The 23,134-nt window shown below is 40.9% G+C and overlaps 1 protein-coding gene across 3 annotated transcripts in view; it reads right to left on the reverse strand.

Moving 5' to 3' along the window:
* The window catches only part of snx25 (sorting nexin 25), a 208,382-nt gene that overhangs the window by 87,226 nt on the left and 98,022 nt on the right, over positions 1–23,134 (reverse strand). For all 3 annotated transcript variants that reach the window (XM_048527573.2, XM_048527575.1, XM_048527574.1), the window contains 2 exons: positions 21,129–21,304; positions 14,095–14,281 (listed from right to left, as the gene is read on the reverse strand). In XM_048527573.2, coding sequence (XP_048383530.1) covers positions 14,095–14,281; positions 21,129–21,304 — 363 coding nt within the window. The remainder of the gene's footprint in view (positions 1–14,094; positions 14,282–21,128; positions 21,305–23,134) is intronic.

Below are 23,134 nucleotides of genomic sequence, written 5' to 3' on the forward strand. Positions count from 1 at the left end.
GATATCAATACATGGCAATCAGGAGTTTCTTTGCCCATGTTTGACCTGGTGCCACAAGACATCCTCCTGACTGCATACCACTATGCTGCCGCCTCTGCCAGAGTTGTATGCCTGTGGGACGAGACACATCCAGGGATGGTATTGGTGGTGTCTGGAATATGGTATAAAAGGTATTATTCCATAAGTATAACTATTTTCTGTTTGACTACTGTGAAAGATACCTCTCAATATTGGCACTGGCCTCCAGACGTTACAAAGGGAGACTATGCAGGGCTGTTTTTGCTGTTGTCACTTCCAGAGCTTAGGTCGATGTCAGGTTGTCAGTCTGGTGTCTTAATTCCAGAATTTTCTTTTTTTTTAAAATTGATTTTTAATTTGAACCGAAATCTCCAGAACCAAAACATATTTCTTCTGTGTTAATACTCTTGATAACACCACCAGGTCATCGTCTCCCCACATGCATGATGAATTTGCAAACTTAAAATGGATGTTCAAAATCAAGACATCATATTAGTTTTAAACCACTGTTACATAATGTACAATACACAAACTATGCTGAAGATGGTTATTATAAGTCACTGGCTGTGAAATACATTTGGCTACCCGGTGTATGAGAAAGGCTCTCGTAAGTGCAAGATCCCTCCTTCCAAAATGTACTTCAAAATCAGTTTCATAAGAGATTAAAACACAGGAATGATAACTACTAAACTTATTCAAGATGTCTCACTCAACGTTCAATTGCTCCAGACTTTTTACATCCAATGACCTTTTCAAACAACTATTCTTGAAGTTAAATCCCTGTGTGAAGAACAACTTCCTGAATTCAGCGTTTATCAGTGTGTATTCTCTTTTAATGACTGAACACGTTACAGATTAACTTATTCTATTCTACAAACATATCTATCTCACAATTATCTGACCATTTGCCTCTTTTCTGGATTTTTCTAATTGGTGCACAAAAACTCCTTTATTACTGGGGTCAGTTTCACAGCCCCTTTTCACATTACACTCAGTGAACAGACTGGAACAGAGTATTTAAACTATAGCCTCACACAGACACGAAGCAACCACTTTACCAAGAGCTCAGACTTGTACTCTAATGATTTAGCAAAACAACATCGCACTCTGCTATTTCGTCATTAATTTTGCAATGACTGGATACAGTCAATAAATGTTAACTACAGCTCCCATACATCCTTTAGCCTACTTCTCTCTTATTCTACAAGTTGAGAAACAATTGTAAATCTGGCCAAGTGGCATTGCTTTTATGAAGCCAGGTTACTTATGCATGTCAGAACATGGTGTAATTCTGCAGTAATCCATCTTTTGTAGCAGTATTTGATGTTTAATTTTACTGAAAGGATTTTTGGTAAATCAAGCACTACATCATGCTTCTTTTCTCTATCTCACGGGAATGCCTGGCCCATAAAAGAAAGTCAAATCAAAATTGTTTGCAAAGCTGGCTTCCCACTTTAGAATGTTTTTGAGCTGTTTTTCTTTTTAATGTATTTACATCTTTTTCTCAAAGCATGTTCATAAAGATCAAGGTCATTTGTATACCAACTACAACAGATCAATGGATACGTTGCTTGCTTTAGGTAATTTATTCAACTTTTCTCAAAAAACCCACATTAGCATGCACCTCATTTAATCAGGCCTCTCCCAACCTGACACACATATGGCAACCTTCAGTCCTCTTAGAATTTCCTTGGTTGTCACTGGACGTTTTTTGCTTTTGAGTTCTAGAAACCTGTTTCTCAAGTGATGTCAAAACTAAATTCAAATACATTTTCCAAGATCGGTGACATAGTAATAAAGTCTTCTATAGCCAATATGCTATAAATGTATGCAGGATCAAGACATGAGATTTTATTTGGTTTCATTTCCATTTTAGTGATGTAATTACATAAAATGAGACTGTACTTTGAGAATAAAAAGCATATGCCCTCCTACTCACCAACCATCTAGTCCCCATCACAGGGGACAGGAAGGCCCAGAAAGTTGTGTCAATGGCTTTGCAACATGAAGCATTCTTAAAGACAACACCATTCATAAACACACCCAAAGATTGGTGATATAAATACGATTACGAGAAAACAAGATTCATATCAATTCTTGTATTTGTTAACTGACTTAGAAAACCAACTTTTCAGTTCCTGATTCACTCTAACAGAAAGTTTAAATTGTTTGATTTTGAAAACTTGATTATCATTTCAGTCTCAAGATGTGCAGCGGCCTTTTTGGCCATTTTGACAATCTTCTTACACTTGGAATGCCACAGTTCAGCAGAAAGTCAGGCAATTGTGTTACTTAGTAATCAATTTATGCTGTAAAGAGCCATAAAACTAAGGAAAACTGTTTCTTCCATAACTATGGTCCACAGGAGCAACACAACATGTTCTTCTAAGGGGTAGGAGTGGAATGATGGGCCAGTTTACTAATCTTGACAGCAGAATTAAAATGAACAGTCTGTGTCTGGTGAATTCGGAATTCATTTTCCCCAAAACAGCAATGTTGACATATCAGATCTATAGTGAAGGATACACAGTCACAAAAACATTAACAGCTTTCATTCTAGATCTGCACATCAATAGGAACACAAAATCAGTAGTCCCAACACTTTATCCTGAACTCTTGTTCTGTTCCCCTATTCCACCTGTAAAGTGCAATCTGCCCATAAAGCATGTAAGACAACACTTTTCGCTGTACCGCGGTATACACGACAGTATACACTGCAGAGAGAGAGAGGGATACACAGGCCAAGTGAGTACATAGTTCCAGGGAACATTAGTGTGGAGCAGAAGAGGAACTGGCCAGAGTTAACTGAAAGGGAAGAATCGCAGACAAGACAGTAGAGCAGCAATATTATGGGTTTCTGGGAAACTGCAATTTATAATTCTGGAGGCACGGCAGAAATTCTTCCCAAGGAGGAAGCAGTAATAATATGGGGAGGACAAGGCAACCATGGAGAGCAAGGGAAGTCAGGAACTGTATAAAAACAAAGCATACAAAGTAGTAAAGTTAGTGGGAAGCCAGAGTATTGGGAAGTCTTTAAAAACCAGCAAAGGTAACACCAGCAGCATACTAGAACTTCAAAAGTGTCAGGGACAGAGGTGAGTATAGTGGCCATCACTAAGGCGAAGGTGCTGGGGAATCTGAAAGGTCTGAAGGTGGATAAATCACCCAGCTTAGATGGGATTACACCCTAGAGTCTGATGAAGATAGTTGAGGAGATGGTAAAAGCATTGGTGGTGACCTTTCAAGAATCACTGGAGTCAGGGAGGTTCCTAGAGGACTGGAAATGGAATGTAATACCCCTATTTAAGAATGAAAGATGACAGCAGAGAGCAAACGACAGACTGGCTACCCTGGCCTCGGTTGTTGGTAAGATTTTAGAGTCCATTGTTGAAGCTTGAGACTGCAGTGTTCTTGGAAGTACTGATAAAATAGGGCTGAGTCAGCACAGCTTCATCAATGGGAGGTCAAGCCTGACAAATCTGTTGCAATTCTTTGAGGTGGTAACGAGCAAGTTAGACAAAAGAGAATGTGCAAAACTCCATACAGTCACCCAAGGATGGAATCGAACCTGGATCCCCAGCAACGTGAGGCAGCCCTGAGCCATTGTGCCACCCTAAAGAAACTTTATTGAAGAAAACAATCTTGTGTTCTGGAGGAAAAAATATCAAGATTTCTCAGAGGCTTCCAAGAGACTTTGATGCCAAAAGTAATAGTCTCCAGCAATTCATTATACAAGCAAAAGCCTTTCATCATTGCACAGCACCAAAATCAGAACTACCCGTCACATCACAGCACCAACAGTCCAGGAACTAAACTGAAGTTCAAAGGCTTGAAAACAGATCTCGTGAAAACAAGACAGTAAAGTAAGCAAGATTCACCACGGTACTAGCCTACATGGCTGTTAGACAAAAATTAAGGCCAGTAGTAATTTTGAAATGTAATGCCATGCTGAAAATCAAGTTTCCTGTAGGAGATTTTATGCAATATGATGCAAACTTAGACAAAGTTGGAGTTAATTAATGGATTGACAATATGTAGACTAACCATCCTTGGGCCCTATATAAATAATGTAATCTTAGTGTAGGACATCCAAGAGATGAAAGTGATGGCAAAGGTTTGTGTGAGGAATAACTCAGCAGAAATGCCAAATCTAGTCCACAGCAGGATCATTATAATAATACTATAGCTAAAAAACACTCCATGCATTTCATGAACTCTCTGCATTGGATGCTGAAGATAACAAATGTGATGGTTTCAAAACATTTACCATTATGATTAAAGTCATTTATACAATTAATTCACTAACTTACAGTGGCATGGCTTAATGAATATGCATTACGAACATTTTTTCACATTTCTAAATAACAACCCACAGCAGCAGCTGACATTATTTGTGATGTGCAAGTCAACCCCTGTTTTGGGAAAACATTTGGAAGCTTCAAAAGGTTGGCTTCTATATCACAATAGTTTAAGTAAATGATGACAACAGCAGCTAGCTAGTTAGCAACTTCTACTGGTCAATGCTGCTGTAAAGTTGGAAGTGATTTGAATTGAAGGAACGTCTTGAAATAAATAATGAATGTCGTACATTTAATAATTGTACTAGATCTCATCATTCATGTTTCGATGCTTAAGCTAATGGGACTACATTAGTCGATACGACTTGCACCTGATTATCAGTGTTTAATTCTCAGACATGCAATGAGTAAATAGCCAGCTTACAGTAAACTACAATACTTTAATCTTTGAAATGGTGATGAGAAAAGCAATTTAAATAGACGCACACATAATACAGAAGGGACAATAATCAACACAAAAACTGATAGTATCAATGTTCAAATAATGCTAATAATGACAAACAATAGAAAATTGTGTGGTAACAGTGGCTTCAGTGAGTTCAAGGTACTAATTTAATCAAAAAATTCCAACATCAAACAGAGCTCAAGGCCTTTATAAAATGTCAGGTGAACATGATTAAATTGTTGCTTCCAACTCAACACTAGGGACTATTTGAGATAACACAGCGTGAAGCTGGATGAACACAGCAGGCCAAGCAGCATCAGAGGAACAGGAAAGTTTGACGTTTCGGGTCGGGACCCTTCTTCAGAAACTAGAGATTAATTGCTCTTTTGTCTAGTATTGAAAAAGATATTTAAAGAGAAAACTGCTTTCAAGAAGAAAAATATGCAACAAACTTTCATCCAAAGAGCAAGATCAAGCGAAACTGCAATTTATTTCATTGCAGTTATTATTTCATGCAAGTAAAGGCATGGTTTGATGGCACAATTTGCTTCACCACCAGGTTAGTTTTTAACAAATGAAAAAATGATTTCTGAACCCATTCCAACAAATGTAAAGCTGCTTGATGGCAGCTGCCACAGTGAATCAGCAGGAGAGAACAGTGGAGAATACAGGATGGCATTCATTACTTGCAAATTCCTCACAAATGACAGAATATTGAGATGTAAACTAAACACTTCAATCAAACCCATCAATTGCATGACCTGTCTCCCTGTTTCTGCTCATAAATTCCACATTCATTGAGCCCACTGCTGGAAGCTCTCAGCAAAAAAAAAGGCAGAAGAGAAATCCATTTACACTGAGTCTTGGCACTGTGCATGTTCCCAATGTGCCGCATCTATGAATATAATTCCCACCTTATATAACACAAAGGTAGCTAAGATGGAGAAACGCATTAGAAGGAAAAGAAATGGGGCATGATTTTACAGATAGAAGAGTTTCTAACACCCCCCCATTAACTCTGAGTGGTAGAATATACCTTTTGTTTTGAAAATTTGCTTACGGAATATATGTATCATTGGCGAGGCCTTCTTTTGTTGCCCAGAGGGCAGTCGAGTGTCATATTGGGTCTGGAGTCACATGTAGGTCGGAGCAGGTAAGGATGGCAGATTTCCTTCCCTAAAAGGATATTCATGATTCAGGTGGATTTTTACAACAATCAGCAGTGGTTACACTGGTTTACAGTGGTTTCGAACGGACTTCAAATTTCATCATCTGCCTTGACAGAATTCATGCCCCTAGAATGTTGGCCTAGTTTCAGAATTCCAGTCCAGTAATATTACTACCCTGTCAATATCAGCTACCTTGTAGCCATTTAATCTGTAGTGTGCCATCAATTGCCTACATGCAAGACTTCAGTCAGAACGGGAAGTGACTTCTACCTTAGTGAGGTTATAAGTTCTGTATTCCAAACTTCACCAGGTTCGAGCAGTGGTTACTGTTGGGTCTATAGACAAGCCCAAAGAAGAGAGGGTAAGGGATGCCAGACTGAAAACAAATCCAATTTTCAACCAATTTAATTACTTCATGTGAAATCCAATGTTAAAGGTGCTGCACAGCTCTGGGCCCTGACAAAATTTCAACAATAGTAAAGAAAACTTGTGTACTAGAACTATCCACATCCCTAGCAAAACTGTTCCAATACAGCTATAACATTGGCAATCTGAAAATGTGGAATGTTACACAGATCACTAAGGCAGAATAAAGGAGACCAATCCAATCTGGTCATTACTACTCGGTCAGTTTACTCTCAAGGGATAATCAACAGTGGTATCAAGCAACACTTGTAAAATAATAAGTTGCTCACTGTTCACTTGGGTTCCAGTAGGGCCACTGAACTTGTTATCACTTTACAGCCTTATTCCAAATTTTTAACCATAGTAAAAAACTGGAATTAATGAGAATCGGGGGAACAATCCCCCTGGCTAGAGTCATATCTGGCACAAAGCCACAGGACATCTCTGGAGGAGTTCCTTGGGGTTGGCCCTAAGCCAACCTCTCCATCATAAAAATCAGAGTGAAGACATTCACTGATGATTGCACCATGCTCGCACCATTTATGGCAGCTCAGATGTAAGAGGCAATCTGTGTTCATTTGCAACAAGTCATGGACAACATCCACGCTTGGGTTGATAAGTGGCAAGTAACATTTGCACAATACATGGAAGGCAGTGACCATCTCCAACAAAAGAGGTATCTAACCATTGTCTCTTACATTCAATAGCATTACCATCACTGAATTCCCTATTACAAACACCTTGGAGGTTACCATTGACCAGAAACTGAACTGAATAAGATATCTAAATACCATAATTTAGTCTTGACTCAAATCCCATTGTGCTGGGTCTAACTCTTAACTGTCCTCAAAACACAATGAGACGCTGAACAAATACTGACACTGTCAGTAATGCCTGCATCCGTGCAAGAAGAAATAAAATATTTCAAATGGCTTTTAAATGTTATAACTCTACCTGCATCTACTACTTCCATATATTTCTGTCCTTTCTCGCACCGAAAAATGATAGACCCTTCACCCAAAAGACAAAATTAAATGATGCAATCTATTGTCAAGATTCTGTAATTGATTAAAACAAACAACCCATTTTTCAAAATCAGCAGTTCCATTTTTGTGTTTGAAATATACAGATTATCCCAGCTGGAATACAAAATCCGTGACTTCAATTTCACTGAATGTATGCCTGAAGACATGCAAAATGCAAAAGGAAAATATGTGCAGACAGTTATCACATCAATTTTGTTCTGAAGCGTTTGAAGTGGTTTCATCAAGCAGTCGTCTTTCTGGATTCCCATTTTAATTGCTATTGTAGCTTGCTTGTATGTTCCAAATAATGATTTAAAAAGTGTAACTTGTTCAAATCTTAACATAAGGATAAGCAGTTAACACTCAGTCAGTATAAAATCTCTTCAATGCTATCGCAACAATTTTTATTTGAGATTATGCTTTTTGGTCCAAGAATCGCACAAAAGAGAAAATAAACTTCCTGCATCTACACTGTCAAATCCCCTAAGAATCTTGTATATTTTAATAAAGTTCACCTCTCATTTATCTAGTACAGGCCCAACCTATTCAAAACTCTCTTCATCATACAATACCACCACACCCAGGGTTAAACCCTGACTGAACTTCTCTGGACTACCTCCAATGCTGGTACATTTGTCTGTAAATAAGGGGGCACTGTATTCACAGCTGTGGATTCATACCTTGTATTGTTTTAGCAACGCCTCCTTATTTTTATGCTCCATTCCCTTTCAAATAAAGGCCAACATTCCAGTTGCTTCCCTGTTACCTGATGAGCTTGTCTGCTAGCCTTTTGTGATTTATGCACGAGGATTCCCAAATACCCCTTGATTAAGTGAATTTTGGGATTCAATCAAAGTGGCTCTTCAAAGCACAGAAGCTCAATAAAATATGACCTTTGGATGTTATAGATTTCAGTTGCAAAGATTTATTTGAATAGTACCAGGATTCAATTACTTGAACTAGTCCCACTTGCCTACGTTTGTCCCTCTAAAATGTTCCTATTCAGGTACCTGTCCAAATGGCTTTTAAATGTTGTAACTCTATCGGCATCTACTACTTCCTGTGACAGATCATTTCAAACCACCGTGTATCAAAAAGTTACCCCTCATGTCCTGTTTAAATTTTTCTCCTTACCTTAAAAATCTGCTCCCTAGTTTTGAACTCCTCCAGCCTAGACAAAAGACCCTAGTCATTCACTTTATCAAAACTCGTCATGGTTTTTACAAAGAGATAATAAGCAATGCAGATGCTGGGGAAATCGGAGATAACAAGATGTGGAGCTGGATGAACACAGGAGGCCAAGCAGCATCTGAGGAGCACAAAAGCTGACATTTTGGGTCTCGACGTTTCTTCACAAAAGGGGGAGGGGGAGAGGGTTCTGAAATAAATAGGGAGAGAGGGGGAAGCAGATCGAAGATGGAGAGAGGAGAAGAAGATAGGTGGAGAGGAGACAGACAAGTTAAAGAGGCAGGGATGGAGCCAGTAGAGCTGAGTGTAGGTGGGGAGGTTGGGAGGGGATAGGTCAGTCTGGGGAGGATGGGCAGGTCAAGGGAGTGGGATGAGGTTAGTAGGTAGGAAATGGGGGTGCGGCTTGAGGTGGGAGGAGGGGATAGGTGAAAGGAAGAACAGGTTAGGCAGGCGGGGATGAGCTGGGCTGGTTTTGGGTTGCAGTAGGGGAATGGACGATTTTGGAGCTTGTGAAATCCACATTGATACCATTGGGCTGCAGGGTTCCCAAGCGGAATATGAGTAGCTGTTCCTGCAACCTTCGGGTGGTATGGTTGTGGCACTGCAGGAGGCCCAGGATGGACATGTCGTCTAAGGAATGGAAGGGGGAGTTGAATTGGTTGACTGGGAGGTGCAGTTGTTTACTGCGGACAGAAGGTAGGTGTTCTGCAAAACGGTCCCCAAGCCTCCGCTTGGTTTCCCCACTGTAGAAGAGACCACAACGGGTACAGCTGATGCAGTATACCATATTAACAGATGTGCAGCTGAACCTCTGCTTGATGTGGAAAGTCTTCTTGAGGCTTGGGATGGGGGTGAGGGAGGAGGTACGGGGGCAAGTGTAGCACTTCCTGAGGTTGCAGGGGAAAGTATCGGATGTGGTGGGGTTGGAGGCGAGTGTGGGGTGGACGAAAGAGCCCTGGAGAGAGTGGTCCCTCCAAAAAGCAGATAAGGGTGGGGAGGGAAAAATGTCTTTGGTGGTGGGGTCGGATTGCAGATGGCACAAGTGTCAGAGGATGACGCGTTGCATCCGGAGGTTGGTGGGGTGGTATGAGAGAGGATTCCCTTTGGGTGGTTACTGCAGGGACCGAGTGTGAGGGATGAGTCGCGGGAAATGCGGGAGACACGGTCGAGGGTGTTCTCGACCACTGTAGGGAGGAGGTTGCGGTCCTTGAAAAACGAGGACATCTGAGACGTACAGGAGTGGAATGCCTCATCCTGGGGGCAAATATGGCAGAGGCGAAAGAATTGGGAATAGGGGATGGAATTTTTGCAGGAAGGTGGAGGAGAGGTGGTGTACTCTACATAGCTGTGAGAGTTGGTGGGCTTGAAATGGAAGTCGGTTTCTAGGTGGTTGCCCCAGAGAGAGACAGAGGTGTCCAGGAAGGTGGGGGATGTGTTGGAGACGGTCCAGGTGAACTTGAGTTTGGGGTGGAAGGTGTTGGTGAAGTGGATGAACTGTTCGAGCTCCTCGTGGGAGCACGAGGCAGCGCTGATACAATCATCAATGTAACGTAGGAAGAGGTGGGGTATAGGGCCAGTGTAGGCACTGAAGAGGGATTGTTCCACATAACCTACAAAGAGGCAGGCATTGCTTGGGCCCATGTGGGTACCCATGGCCACCCACTTTGTCTGTACGGAGTGGGAGGAATCAAAAGAGAAGTGTTGAGGGTGAGGATGGGTTCAGCTAGGTGGATGAGCGTGTCGGTGAGGGGGACTGGTCAGGCCTGCAGGACACGAAGAAGTGGAGGGTCTTTAGGCCATCTGCACGGGCAATACAGATGTATAGGGACTAGACGTCCATGGTGAAAATGAGGTGTCGGGGACCAGGGAATTGGAAGTTCTGCAGGAGGTGGAGAGCGTGGGTGGTGTCATGGATGGAGGGAGGGAGTTCCTGGACCAAAGGGAGAAAATGGAGTCCAGATAGGTGGAGATGAGTTCGGTGGGGCAGGAGGCGGCGGAGACAGTGGGTCGACCAGGGCAGGCAGGTTTGTGGATTTTGGGAAGGAGATAGAAGCGGGGTTGGGGAACAATGAGGTTGGAGGCTGTGGGTGGGAGGTCATCTGAGGTGATGAGGTTGTGGATGGTTTGGGAGATGATGGTTTGGTGTTCGGGAGTGGGGTCATGATCCAGGGAGTGGTAGGAGGCAGACAGTTGGTGTCTGGCCTCTGCGATGTAGAGGTCAGTGCGCCAACTCTACAAGGTCACTCCTCACCCTCCTACACACCACTGAAAAAAATCCCAGCCTCTTCTTATAATTAAAACATTCCAGTCCTGGTACCATCCTGGAAAATAGCTTTTCTGAACCCTCTTCAATTTAATGATACTTTTCCTATTGTAAGACAACCAGAACTGAACAATATTTCAAAAGTGGCCTCACCAATGTCCTGTATAACCTCAACATCATGTCCCAACTCCAATACTCAATGGTCTGAGTAATGAAGACAAGCCTATCCACTGTAATAGGGCTTTCAAAGAATTATAAGATCTTTTCAATCTAAGACATTCCTAGACTTCTACAGATACAGCTAGCAGGGTACTATTTTCACCAGGTTGCTCTCTATGCCTTTTAGCATTTCAAAACCAAGTTTTCACAAATTAGGAAACAACTTCATTCAGGCTCAACAGTCACCTGATGAGCATCAATTTTCTCAGCCAAACAGGCAAAATATTCTTTTATATTGAGTTCTTTCGCTTGATTATATCTTCACAGGTCGGCGCCACATCAAGGGCCGAAGGGGCCCGTTCTGCCCTGTATTGCTCTATGGTCTATGTTCTTTCAATACCATAACTACCATTGTACTATTTTGGCTACCTATTAAAGACTCACATGGTACAGCAAATATTCAGATTACAATCCCACACTTACCAGCACAGGATCAGTGTGTGCCAAAATGTTAAAGACTTGTTTAAAACTTGGTCACAACAGGTCAGCTGGAGAACCACAGAATGTATTCAAATAACAAATCTGCAATGATATTCTGCAGTTAAAATATCGACGAAATATAAAATTGATTGACCAATACCCACAATGCTCAAACGCCTTCAACTCTGCATTATTCAGAATTTACCCAAAGGCACCAGAATAGCTTAGAGCATTCAAAGAAATCAAAATCAAAACTACCTCACCTTCAATCCAAATACTGCTTTGTTATATTTTGTAGCAAGGGGAACAAATAAGTCTCCCATCCTAATGGATTAAAACTGAAATGATATTTAAAAAGACAAATAAAACCTGTTGTCTATTTCTATGGTAATAAAACAATTCTGCAACAAATGTAGAATCTTATTTTCTGTTAGCTTTATTTTAATTTGGCATTTTGGGAGACTTCTGTTTTGAGAGACAGGACTTAAATCATTAAGACCATCCCTCAACTCTGAATCTGCTGTCAACCAAGTTATTTTTCCTTACTGAAAAGAAACCGATTTTTAAGTTGCAGGGCAACATTTCTTGTCCTTTATTTTTGTCCTGCAAGGTTAGTGGTTTCACACAGCTAATTAGCTTGAGACAGGAATCAAAAATAATTCAGCTTTTTCAAGGGATCCTCAAGATTTTCTTGAGGACTACCTTTTGATTTTCAAAAGCCCTATTTTGGGCGGGGGTGGGTGCTCTGATTAACTCTTCAAATAGGTGATGCTGTGGCATTCTTTCTGTAGTTGACTTGACTTAGACTTTCACAAAAGTATTGTCAGAATAATATATCAATATTTTTAACAATCAACTCTCCACTAAACCTTACAAGATACAGAAAGCATTAATTTTCTAGGTGAGTGTGCGCTCAAATTCATAGGAAAATAACTACAGTTTAAATTAAACTTTTTTTTCCCCAAAATGACAGACACACACACACACAAAGCTGGAACATTTAAACCAGGCAATTATAACTAATTATTGTATCTATGATCTCAAACTGGGCCTTAAATTTAGTAATTGACAACGTTCATTACAACAGGATTCAGTACAAATTTCCCCCATGTATTGTAGCTCCTGAATTAACACTGCAGGGATTCCACATTCAAAGTGCAAGAAGTTCATTGATTTCAAGTTTTCTTAGATCAGAGGTTAGCTGAGTATTCCTTTGTTGGCAGGTTAAAACTGCCTTCTCCCTCTCCCCCACCCCACACCCTTTTACACCATCCCTCTGCTCATCTCCTCTTGCAGCTTCAGTCCATGCTCTACACCTCCTTGGATCTTCCTTTCCTACAACACACACATCTCCTACAGCCACCTCCTTCCCTAAACTCTCCTGCAGCCACCTCCTCGCCACCCTCCCCATTGTTAGTGACAACGTTATCACATGTTTTTCCCAGGGTAGTACACGAGCAGCTCATTTTTAGCACTAAATAAACCAAAGGTTGAAAACTAACTTTCAATTTGCGCTTTCAGTAGCTGTTCTTAGTGCCTATGAATTATAAACCTTTTTCAACTAAGTTCTGTTATAAACATCAATAAAACCCCTCAGCTTTCAGGAGCCATATCTGGATTTACCAGCCAACCATGGCCCACGTATTTCAAATCAGACTAGTTTCATATCTGATTAGTGTCTTTGAAAACTACCGTAAATTGGTCAATGCACCATTTTTCATGTTACTAATCACTTTCTTTCAAAGCTTTTCTTCTTAAGAAATCAATAGCTGTTCTCTTTAGCAATGCTTCCCGCTTCGTCCGAAGTCAGGATATATAATTTCCCCTATCCTATCACTGGCCACCTGAGTGATAGACCCTATCAACTTAGAAAGATTTATGCACCGATTTTAATTCTTCCTCACACAGTATGCAACTTCCAAAAGCATGCCAAGGTTTAACTTTAGCAATGGTGAATTGCAAAAGACAACACCAGAGGAAACTAAAGTCCTGCTTTGGGCACGACTGGCAAATTAAGCCCAAAATTCTGCTAGTTAGGTTACACGCCAACTTTTTACAAAAATTCAATTGCACAATTGATAATAAAATCTTCCAAAAAAATGCAATAAAGCAGCTTAACAAAATACTACTGGTTTTGTTTAAGAGTGGTGACTTAGTGAGGTTTTATTAACAACTGAAAATGCCTGCAACACCTACATTCTGATATCGGAACTCAACCTCCATCAAGGAGTAATCCAACTTAAAAAATAACAAAAGAAGTAATGGGCGGGGGGGGGGCGGGCGGTTGGTGGAAAGAAACAGACTACCTTTTGCTGGTGAGACCAATTCATACTTCAATCCTTTGCACTGGTTTGAATGACTCATCCAAGATTACATTGAAGTTACTGCCAAGCGGAAGCATTCCACACTGTTAAAGTATTTTAACAGTGACAACACCTTTCTACTGAAGTTGAATTTTTAAAAATAGGCAAGTATCCCAAAGCACCAATCGAGTAGCCACTGAGCCAAAGAAATAGATCAGTGGTGGACAGCAGAGAGACTTTTAAAATAAATGGTGGAGGGTCATTACAATATGGTCACAACAGCTTCCAAAGAGACTAGCTTCTACAAACATGGGAACTGTACAGACAAAAGTTGCCATTACCTCAGCTGCTTTAAGAACTCCACATCACAGCTGCTGTTGATAAGCTTGATGAACTCCTCATATGAAGGGGCATAAGTGTAGGCTTTCTTGTGACGCTCATTCACTTGTTCCCTGTGTTCCATCTGGGTTAGCAGCATTCGATTAATGTAGTCTGGATCACTCAGCAATTCCACCATTGGTTTTAGGACTGTCAAAATAGATGAAGGTGAAGAGTTTAGAATTAAATTGACAACACCGACCCAAGTTGGCCATTGTCAGAAACACATTATGAACTAACACCAAACTTGACAAGAAAATTTGTTTCTTTATCAGGTTCTGTCTCAGAATAGTGTGATTCCACAAGTATTGACAACTTTCCAGGGAGCGATGCTTACTCAAAGGGAGAGTATGCACTAGATGTTGTAGACTTTGGCCGAGATATTCCCAGGCCTGCAGAGGCAGAAGGGGAGACAAATTCCAATAGATGTGGATCAGGCTGGTTTGTTGGTCTCACCTCAGATTATTACCCAAGGGGTGGTATGGCAACTCAGGCAAGACGCAAATAAAAAGGTCAAATGACGCATTATTGGCAACTTGCACACCTCATCCCAGCAACTAAGAGAAGACAACCTCACAGTATGGATATAAACAAAAAGAACTACAGATGCTATAAATCATAAGCCAAAACAGAAGTTGCTGGAAAAGTTCAGCAGGTCTGGTGGCATCTGTGAAGAGAAATCAGAGTTAACGTTTCAAGTGTGGTGACCCTTCATCAGAACAGTGACAAGTTCTGGTGGTTACTGGCAGAAAGTGCCATTGCTTCTGTATTCCTCTGTCACAAGCTTACTACTGATTCAGGGCTTCCCGGAAACAAGCCATCTGTAATCGTCAGGACAGTCACTCCCAATGATATCAATGGTGCCTCCATTATTGCCCTACTGCTTGGCCCTCAACAGCACACTCTCTGGTCATAGAGTGAAGCCCATTAAAACCCCTTGTGGTGGGCCACACGAGATTCTTTCAGAATCTGCCTACCAGTTTCTAATCAGCTGCTTCCTGTAAAATTAGGCCAGTGGATGTGCGATGAATTTGGCTCTGAAATTGAGAGGAGTGGGTCCAGTTTCCAAGTTGGAAAGGTTCAGCCTGATGTAGATATGACTCTTTGGGGGTAGAGAATCTGACAGATAGATTGGGGTGGGGGAGGCGTGCACGGAGGAGACAGAAGTTGCTCAATCTTGTGCCTCATCAACATCCAGACTTGGGCTAAACTGGCTTGGCCAGCATTTGTTACCACCCCCCCAATCCCTAGTTTCCCAACAGGTGGTGATAGTGAGACTGCCTCTTAAACCAATACAGTCCATGTGATGTAGTTACATTCAGCGCTATTAGTAATTTTGATTCAGCAATAAGAGATACTTAATGACGGTGGTACAGAGGGAGAAATTGTGATCAGAGATAATGGGAACTGCAGATGCTGGAGAATCCAAGATAACAAAGTGTGGAGCTGGATGAACACAGCAGGCCAAGCAGCATCCCAGGAACACAAAAGCTGACATTTCGGGCCTAAACCCTTCATCAGAGAGCCCGAAACATCAGCTTTTGTGCTCCTGAGATGCTGCTTGGCCTGCTGTGTTCATCCAGCTTCACACTTTGTTATCTAGTACAGAGGGTGTCCTGGTGCATGAATCACACATAGTTAGTTGCTGCCACAACATGTGATTAGAAAAGCCAACTGCATAGAATATCAAAATAGGAAAATTTTCTACAGTTACAAGGACCTTAGTGAGACCATATCTGGATTACTGTGTATAGGTTTTGGTCTCCTTAGTTGAGAAATGATATAATTGCATTCAAAGCAGTTCAGAGAATGTTCACTTTATTCATTTTCAGGATGAGGAAATTATCATATGAAGAGATATTGAACAGTTGAGAGTTTTACCCACTGGGTCATCCTGTGGGAGGAAAGAAGATTCCAAATAGCCTGAAGGATATTAGGATGATTTTGTTTTCTTTCAAAGTTACCAGTGTGTGGAATTAACTAGCCCAGAAAACAGTGGACAGAGGGCTATTGAATTCATTTGACGTGAATTGGATAGATTTTTGACAGACAAGGAAGCCAAAGGCTCTGAGGGAGCAGACAAACAAGTGGAGTTGAGACCATGTTCAGGTCACCCTTGATCTTATCAACTGGAAAAGTAGGCTCAAAGGCCCAAATGGCATGTGCCAGATTTAAGTGACATGTCTCAAAGTTCCAGGTCATGATATTATGTGACTTGGAGGGGAACTTACAGATGGTGGGATTCCCGTGCCATTGTCATCCTGGTCCTTCTAGGAGGTAGACTATGGGGGTTTGGAAGCTGCTGCAGAGTGGAAATTGCTGTATATAGAGTTGTTGCATCTTGTAAATAGTACATGCTGCTACGGTGCATCCATAAAGGTCCATAGCCAAACAATCTGTTTTGGGATGCTGGTTGAGAGATCAGTATTGACTAGGACACTAGGGGTTAATTCCCTGCTCTTAATCAATTTTCTTACATCAATTCCAGGAGATAGTCAAGACTCTACTTAACACTTCATCTAAAAGGCTAGATCTTTGACAATGCAGTGCCACCTCAGTACTGTACTGGAGTGTCAACTATGATTTTGTGCTCAAGCCTCTACAGTGAGACTTGAACTAAGTGGGAGAGAGTGTGTGCACTGCCAACGGAGCCACAGCTAACACTGAAGGAGGAAGAGACCTGGCTGGCAGAGTGTTGGAGTGATTTTGTTGAAACTAGAAGAACAGGAGAAATATTTCTAGAGAAGGACTAGGTGTGCTGACATCATGTGTTGGAACACATTCCTAGCCTATGCAAACTTTACCCAATGTTTACAGCAACTGAAAACGGATCATGATCCTGGTCCTGCTATTTCAGAGAAATAATAGCCTATTTGCCTAACTGCTGTCATAGCTAACAGGGAGTGATTCAATCTTCTCCAAATTTGTTTAGTAAGGCTGAAAGAAAGGCATTTGTTGAATCTTTTCATCTTACTGTGTTTAGGACAATAGGCAGGAAAGGCAAAATGTAGAGGGAAATCAATGTTTGCTGTGCAAAAGAGTTCTGACTAGTTGACAAGCTGTCTTTGAAATTACAAAAAAACCCACACAATCTGTATTGTATTTTTTAAAATTTCAATAACAGAAGGTGGAGGTCACTGGCTGGACTAGCATTTGTTGCCCATCCCAACTTGTCTTTGGAACGATGGTGGGAAGCTGCCTTTTTAAACTGCTCTAGTCCATTGGTGTACATTCACGCTGAATGCCATTAAGGCAGCTCCAGGGTTTTCACCCAGCAACATTGAAGGTACAGTGATATATTTCCAAGTTTGGATGGTGAATGGCATGGAGGGGAATTTGCAGGTGTTGGTACTCCCATGTATCTGCTACCTTTGACCTTCTAGATGGAAGTGATCATGGGTTTGGAACATCCTGTCTAAGGATCTTTGGAAAATTTCTGTAGTGCATCCTGTAGATAGTTTTCCCCACTAGTTCTCGCTGACTGCAGTTTTGCTAGGGCTCCTTGGTGTCACACTTGGTGAAATGCGGCCTTATTGACAAGGAAAATTACTCTCCCCTCACCTCTGGATTTCAGCTGTTTTCAGAACATTTGGATCAAGGCTGTAATGAGATCAGAAGCCAAGTGGCCCCAGTGGAACCAAAACTGCACCAGTGAGCTGACTATTACTAAGCAAATCCTGAATGATAGGACTGTTAATGCCACCTTTCATCACTGTACTGATGATCAAGAGTGGACCAACAGGACACTAATTGGGCCACACTGGGTTTGGCTTACTTTATGTGCACAGGACATACCTGGGCAGTTTTCCCTATTGTCAGGTGGATACCCATGTTGCAGCTGTATTGGAACTTTTTGGCTAGGGAGCATGGCAAGCTGGAGAGCACAAATCTTCAGTGCTATTATGTTCAGTACTAACTACAAGCTATATATCTAAATACACAGGGTGTTGTCCTTTGTTAGCAAAGAACGTGTATACACACTGTACCAACTTCAAGTCAACAAAATGTCTTGACAAATCAGAATCAACTCCCCCCGACCCACCCCCGACCTTGTTAAAAATTTAAACAAGCTAGGCAGTTAACTGGTGCTCTCTCTCCCTAGCAATGCCTTTACCAATCAGAATGTGTCCTTTTATTTCAGCAGTGCTCAAGTTTTGTACTATCAAATGACGGTACTCAAAGATGTTCTTTTCCTTTTGTAGTTTGAATTGTGCAATTTCTTCTTGGCTCCTTTTTGTTGCATGCTTCTCCCTATTTGTTTTAGTGCATCTCTCTGGAGTTGGGTTTTGCCATTTTGCGTATAGTCCTTCAGGTATGGATAAAATTTTCAATTGTTCCAGAGGTGGGATAAGGGACGGCATGGTGGGTCAGTGGTTAGTACTGCTGACTCTCAGCGCCAGGGACCCAAATTCAATTCTGGCCTCAATTGACTGTCCGTATGGAATTTGCACATGGTGTGTCTGTGTGGGTTTCCTCTGGGTGCTCTGGTTTCCTCCCACTGTCCAAAGATGTGCAGGTTAGGGGGATTGGCCATGCTAAATTTCCCATAGTATCGAGGGATGTGTAGGTGTAGTGGATTAGCCATGGGACATGTATGACTGGGGTGGGGCGCGGTGAGTCTGGGTGGGATGTTCTTCGGACTTGTTGGACCGAATGCCTTGTTTCCACACTGTAGGGATTCTATCAATCAGTCTGTGAAGGGTTTGCACAAGTTTCAGGTATTTCACGGTCATCTCCAAGACAGATGCTATGTTATTCCTTTGTACTTCAAATTTCAGCAGCAGATCATGGAGCTGATCACAGGTGCTTTTAATCCACTCCCTCCTGATTTGTTCTTTGATCACATTGATCTTGTCAACTTGATCTTCAGTTTTGGCCACAGCTTCTTGGTATTCCCTTAACATCCATTTCTGAAAGTGGTCAAGTTTATCCTCAAGTCTGCAGCCTCTCGTTCTCCTCCCAGATTCACTGGCAGACAAAGAGTGACAGCTACAGACAGAATCTTGGCATTGTCTGTAGATCCTCCTCAGAATCCTCCACGCCCATTAAATGGGCTGAAAAAAATCACTTTTGTGGTCCCGAGGGTGGACTGCTTCGTACACAAACTTGCTAGAGGATTATCCTTTCTAGTTGTTCATACTTCAACTAGGTCAGGGTGAAAATCCATGAAAGATGAAAACCCATTAAAGCAGAATGTATTTCAAAAGGCTTACATTACACCCATAACCCAAGAAGGCAGGTAGCAATTTAAAAAAAAACAGGGATCACGAATCATTATATACTTTAACCATGGTTGGGGGTAGGGCAAAAAGAAAAGACACTTCTGTTGAATTCAACAGGCAACTTTATTCATTTCTCTTCTCTTTTCTTTTGGAGACCGTGGAACTCACTTGACATGTGGTGCTGACTGAAATTCTGCCAGCGAAGTCACAGCACCAGAGTATACAAAAACACCAGAGCTGAAATCAGCATAAAGGATTAGCAGAAATCAACACTGAGGTGCTTGCATCTGACTTAAGAAGACAAGGTTACTTGCATGATAAAGTTGACTTATTCTACTCAATTTCAAATTAAGTAACAGCAAATCAATTTCCTGTCATTTTACACACAAACAGTCTGGAGCCTGGAGTGCTTCTTCTGAAATTTGGCACAAACTAAAGAAACATTTGCTGTCACATATTTTATCTATAGTTCAGTCTACTATAAGACTGAGGGACAAATTCATACCAACTCTCTTAAATGAAATACTAAGGGAAAATAATGATTTTCATACAGCACTTATTATTTAAACAGTTTAAAGAACAATTTCTAGTGGATTTGTGCACCAGCATTTGAGACAGTCAAACTGCAGCTATTTTCAGTTCATCTCCATGTGCAAACATTAATTTTCCTTGAAAGGGTGCAGTGAATAAAATAAAAACAACACTTAAAAAACAGTCCAGCTAATGGAATGTTGGCCCTTATTCCAATGGGGTTGGAGTGTAAGATTAGGAAAGTCTTTTTGTAACTGTACAAGTTGCTGTTGAGACCACATCTGGAGTACTGTGAGCAGTTTTCGTTCTATCATATAAGGAAATACATCATTTGATTGGAGGGAGCTCAGAGAAGGTTCAGTAGGATGATTCCTGGATTGGAGGAATTGTTTAATGAGCAAAGGCTAAACAGGTTGGGACTGTACTCACTATGTTTCATGCTCCAATCAAAGCTAAGCTTTCGTGATGAATGATGAGTTAAATATGTCATGAGATTAGTAATTCAGGAGGACTGGGCTAGATGAATGAGCTCAAAATGCTGAGCTCAAAATGCAACACAGCTGCTGAAAAATTTAAATTCAATTCAATAAGCAAATCTGGAATGACATTAAATTAACAGAAATCATAACCATGAAACTACTTTTTTTAATATAACTTATATGGTTATTCAGCTCCCTCTAGGAAATTAAGTTCGACATGTTACTTTTAACTGGAACTCTGTCTGTCTGGCAGCTGTATCTCAAGGGTACCTCCAGAAGGTTAACACCAGTGACAAATAAAACACGGTAGGTTTCCATGGTTACTTCTCCCAATTTTCATGACAGATTGCGACAAAATCAAGCTCATGATCTAAGCACTGTCCTTGAATTTCTTCCTCGAACTAAGTAACTTTCCGAATCCATTGAATTGAATTGGCGAACTCACCATCAGCAATGCAGATGGAACCATTACCAACAACATTGTTCAGTTAAATTGATGGAGATAAAGACTTCTTTAACATCTTGGTAAAAACTGTTTCTATACCTAAACTTGAATGTAATTTTTTTTTGTTAGTTTCCCCACATTTTTCAGGTGAAAGGCACTCCTTTATCTAGATAAATTAAATGCAGTAATCAGTAGGTTTAAAACACACAGTTTTTAAAGTACAAAAGATGATAATAAAAGATTCATGTTCACAACAGATGAAGGCACAACTCAGCAACAGCCGGCTTCAACAAGCACAATTACCAACGATTTGCACCTACCTTTCATGGCTAATATTTCTGCAAGAACAATCTTTAAGCTATGAGAAGTGACATCTTTTGTGTTTAAGAGACAAATCACCAGCACCCTGGAGCACGTGCGTAGGAATTGGTCCTCATCCTCAAAGCTCTTCAAGCATGGATGGAGGGGAAAGGGTTTCGGCTGCTGGTCCTCTTGTCTAAAAGGAATAAATAGCCAAGCAGAATTAAACCAGCAAAACTTCAGTTTTCCCCCCACAGTACAAATCCTGGCAGCCAGACAGCCACCTCATTGGTCATATTTCTTTTCTACAGGTGTATTTTCTTCCCCCCAGGAGTCAATAAAATGCTTGAATGTACGAGCAAATCATGCACTCTGTAAAAGGAGATTAATACAGGGGAATGAAAAAATTCAGTTTTATTTTCCCTAAATGTGCCTATCAAGCATTCCCAGGTCAGGTACACTATGCAACAAGCAGGGAAGGAACGCAGAAACTATGGGAACGGAAAGAGGTCATTCAGCTTCTCAAATCTGCTGGACTATTTACCACAGCTGATCTACACCTCAGTTCCATTGTCTCATGAAGCAATACTCCAAACTATCCCAAAAATATCACATTTCAAATAATGAGAACATTAGTTATTTCTCCAACATGAATTTTACCATTTCAAGGCAGGCTTTCTGCATGAAGTCTCCAGGTACCAATATGTTAGATAAGTCTGCACTACAAATTCACTTACGGATAGGAGTCTCAATGCAATAGATTACCTTGAATAGAGTGCATTTCCTTGAAACGTAATAACTTGCATTTATTATTGTTGCTTTTAACACAGAACTAAACTTGGAATATTTCTTCCGTTTTAGAACAAAGATGAAGCAGCATAAAGGCATTTGCAGACCAAGGCTTGGAAACACACCGTCCCTTATTTTCACTGAAAGTCTCACCTTTGCACTTTCATTTTCCGAAACTGGTAGAAAAGAGATTTGTAATCTGTATGAAATACACTGGAAATCATCAGCTATCCCACACACTCTCAGCTCACTATTAGCCAAGGGCTGAAGAGCACCAATACTATTTACAGAGAAACTGAGCAGTTGAATACCAAGAATAATCAATCACACCACCAGGAATCTTAATTGAGCTGGATACAGTATTTCTCTGGCCTTGACTAAATAAATAATTGGAAATCAAGAACAGGCTAAATAAACATCCAGCCCCCAGCAGCTATTCTAGAGGTCAATACTGGATTTCTTATAATCCTAAAAAAAATTTAAAGAAACCTCTTTACCCAGAGAACTGATTAAACAAATATTACAGATGCAGCTAAGGCAAGGGTATAGATGAATATTCGACGATGAGGAAAATTGAGGGTTATGCTGCTAGAGTTACAGAAGTACAGCTCAGGCCTCAGATGGAGCGTAAACACCAGCATGACTTGTGCAGTCATTCAACATCTAAGTTTGGACTGAGAAACATTACTAATGCAAAATTAAGAGCCTGTACTGTAATGAAGGTAACATGTTAACTAATCAATCCTCTATCCATCTTAACATGATACGAAGTTAGATATAAATAGGTCATTTTCAAATTGGCAAGGCATGACAACTGGAGTGCTAGTTAGATCCATGGAAAAGGTTACATTATTTATCAGTATGACTGGGATCAAAATTTTATTTACTTGTGAATGTTGTTGACCAGGCCAGCATTTATTGCCCATTTCTATTTGTTCTTAAGGAGTTGGTGAGCTGCCTTCTTGAACCACTGCAGTCCATTTGCTTTATATTTCCATGCAAATATATTTCAAAGTCAGGATGTGATGTGTATCCTGGAGGAAAACACCTTCCAGGTATTCACATGCATCTGCTGCCTTTGTCCCTCCAGATGGAAGTGGTTGTGAGTTTGAAAGTGCTGATAGGACTGAATGTATGGTTGTTACACTTGCACAAAGATAGGTAGGAAGATTTGGTTATGGAGAACACATAAGGAGTCTGCAAAGGTATACAAGCAGGTTACGTGGACAACATGTTA

This window comes from Stegostoma tigrinum, chromosome 3 (genome assembly GCF_030684315.1).
Source record: "Stegostoma tigrinum isolate sSteTig4 chromosome 3, sSteTig4.hap1, whole genome shotgun sequence".
Taxonomy (NCBI): domain Eukaryota; kingdom Metazoa; phylum Chordata; class Chondrichthyes; order Orectolobiformes; family Stegostomatidae; genus Stegostoma; species Stegostoma tigrinum.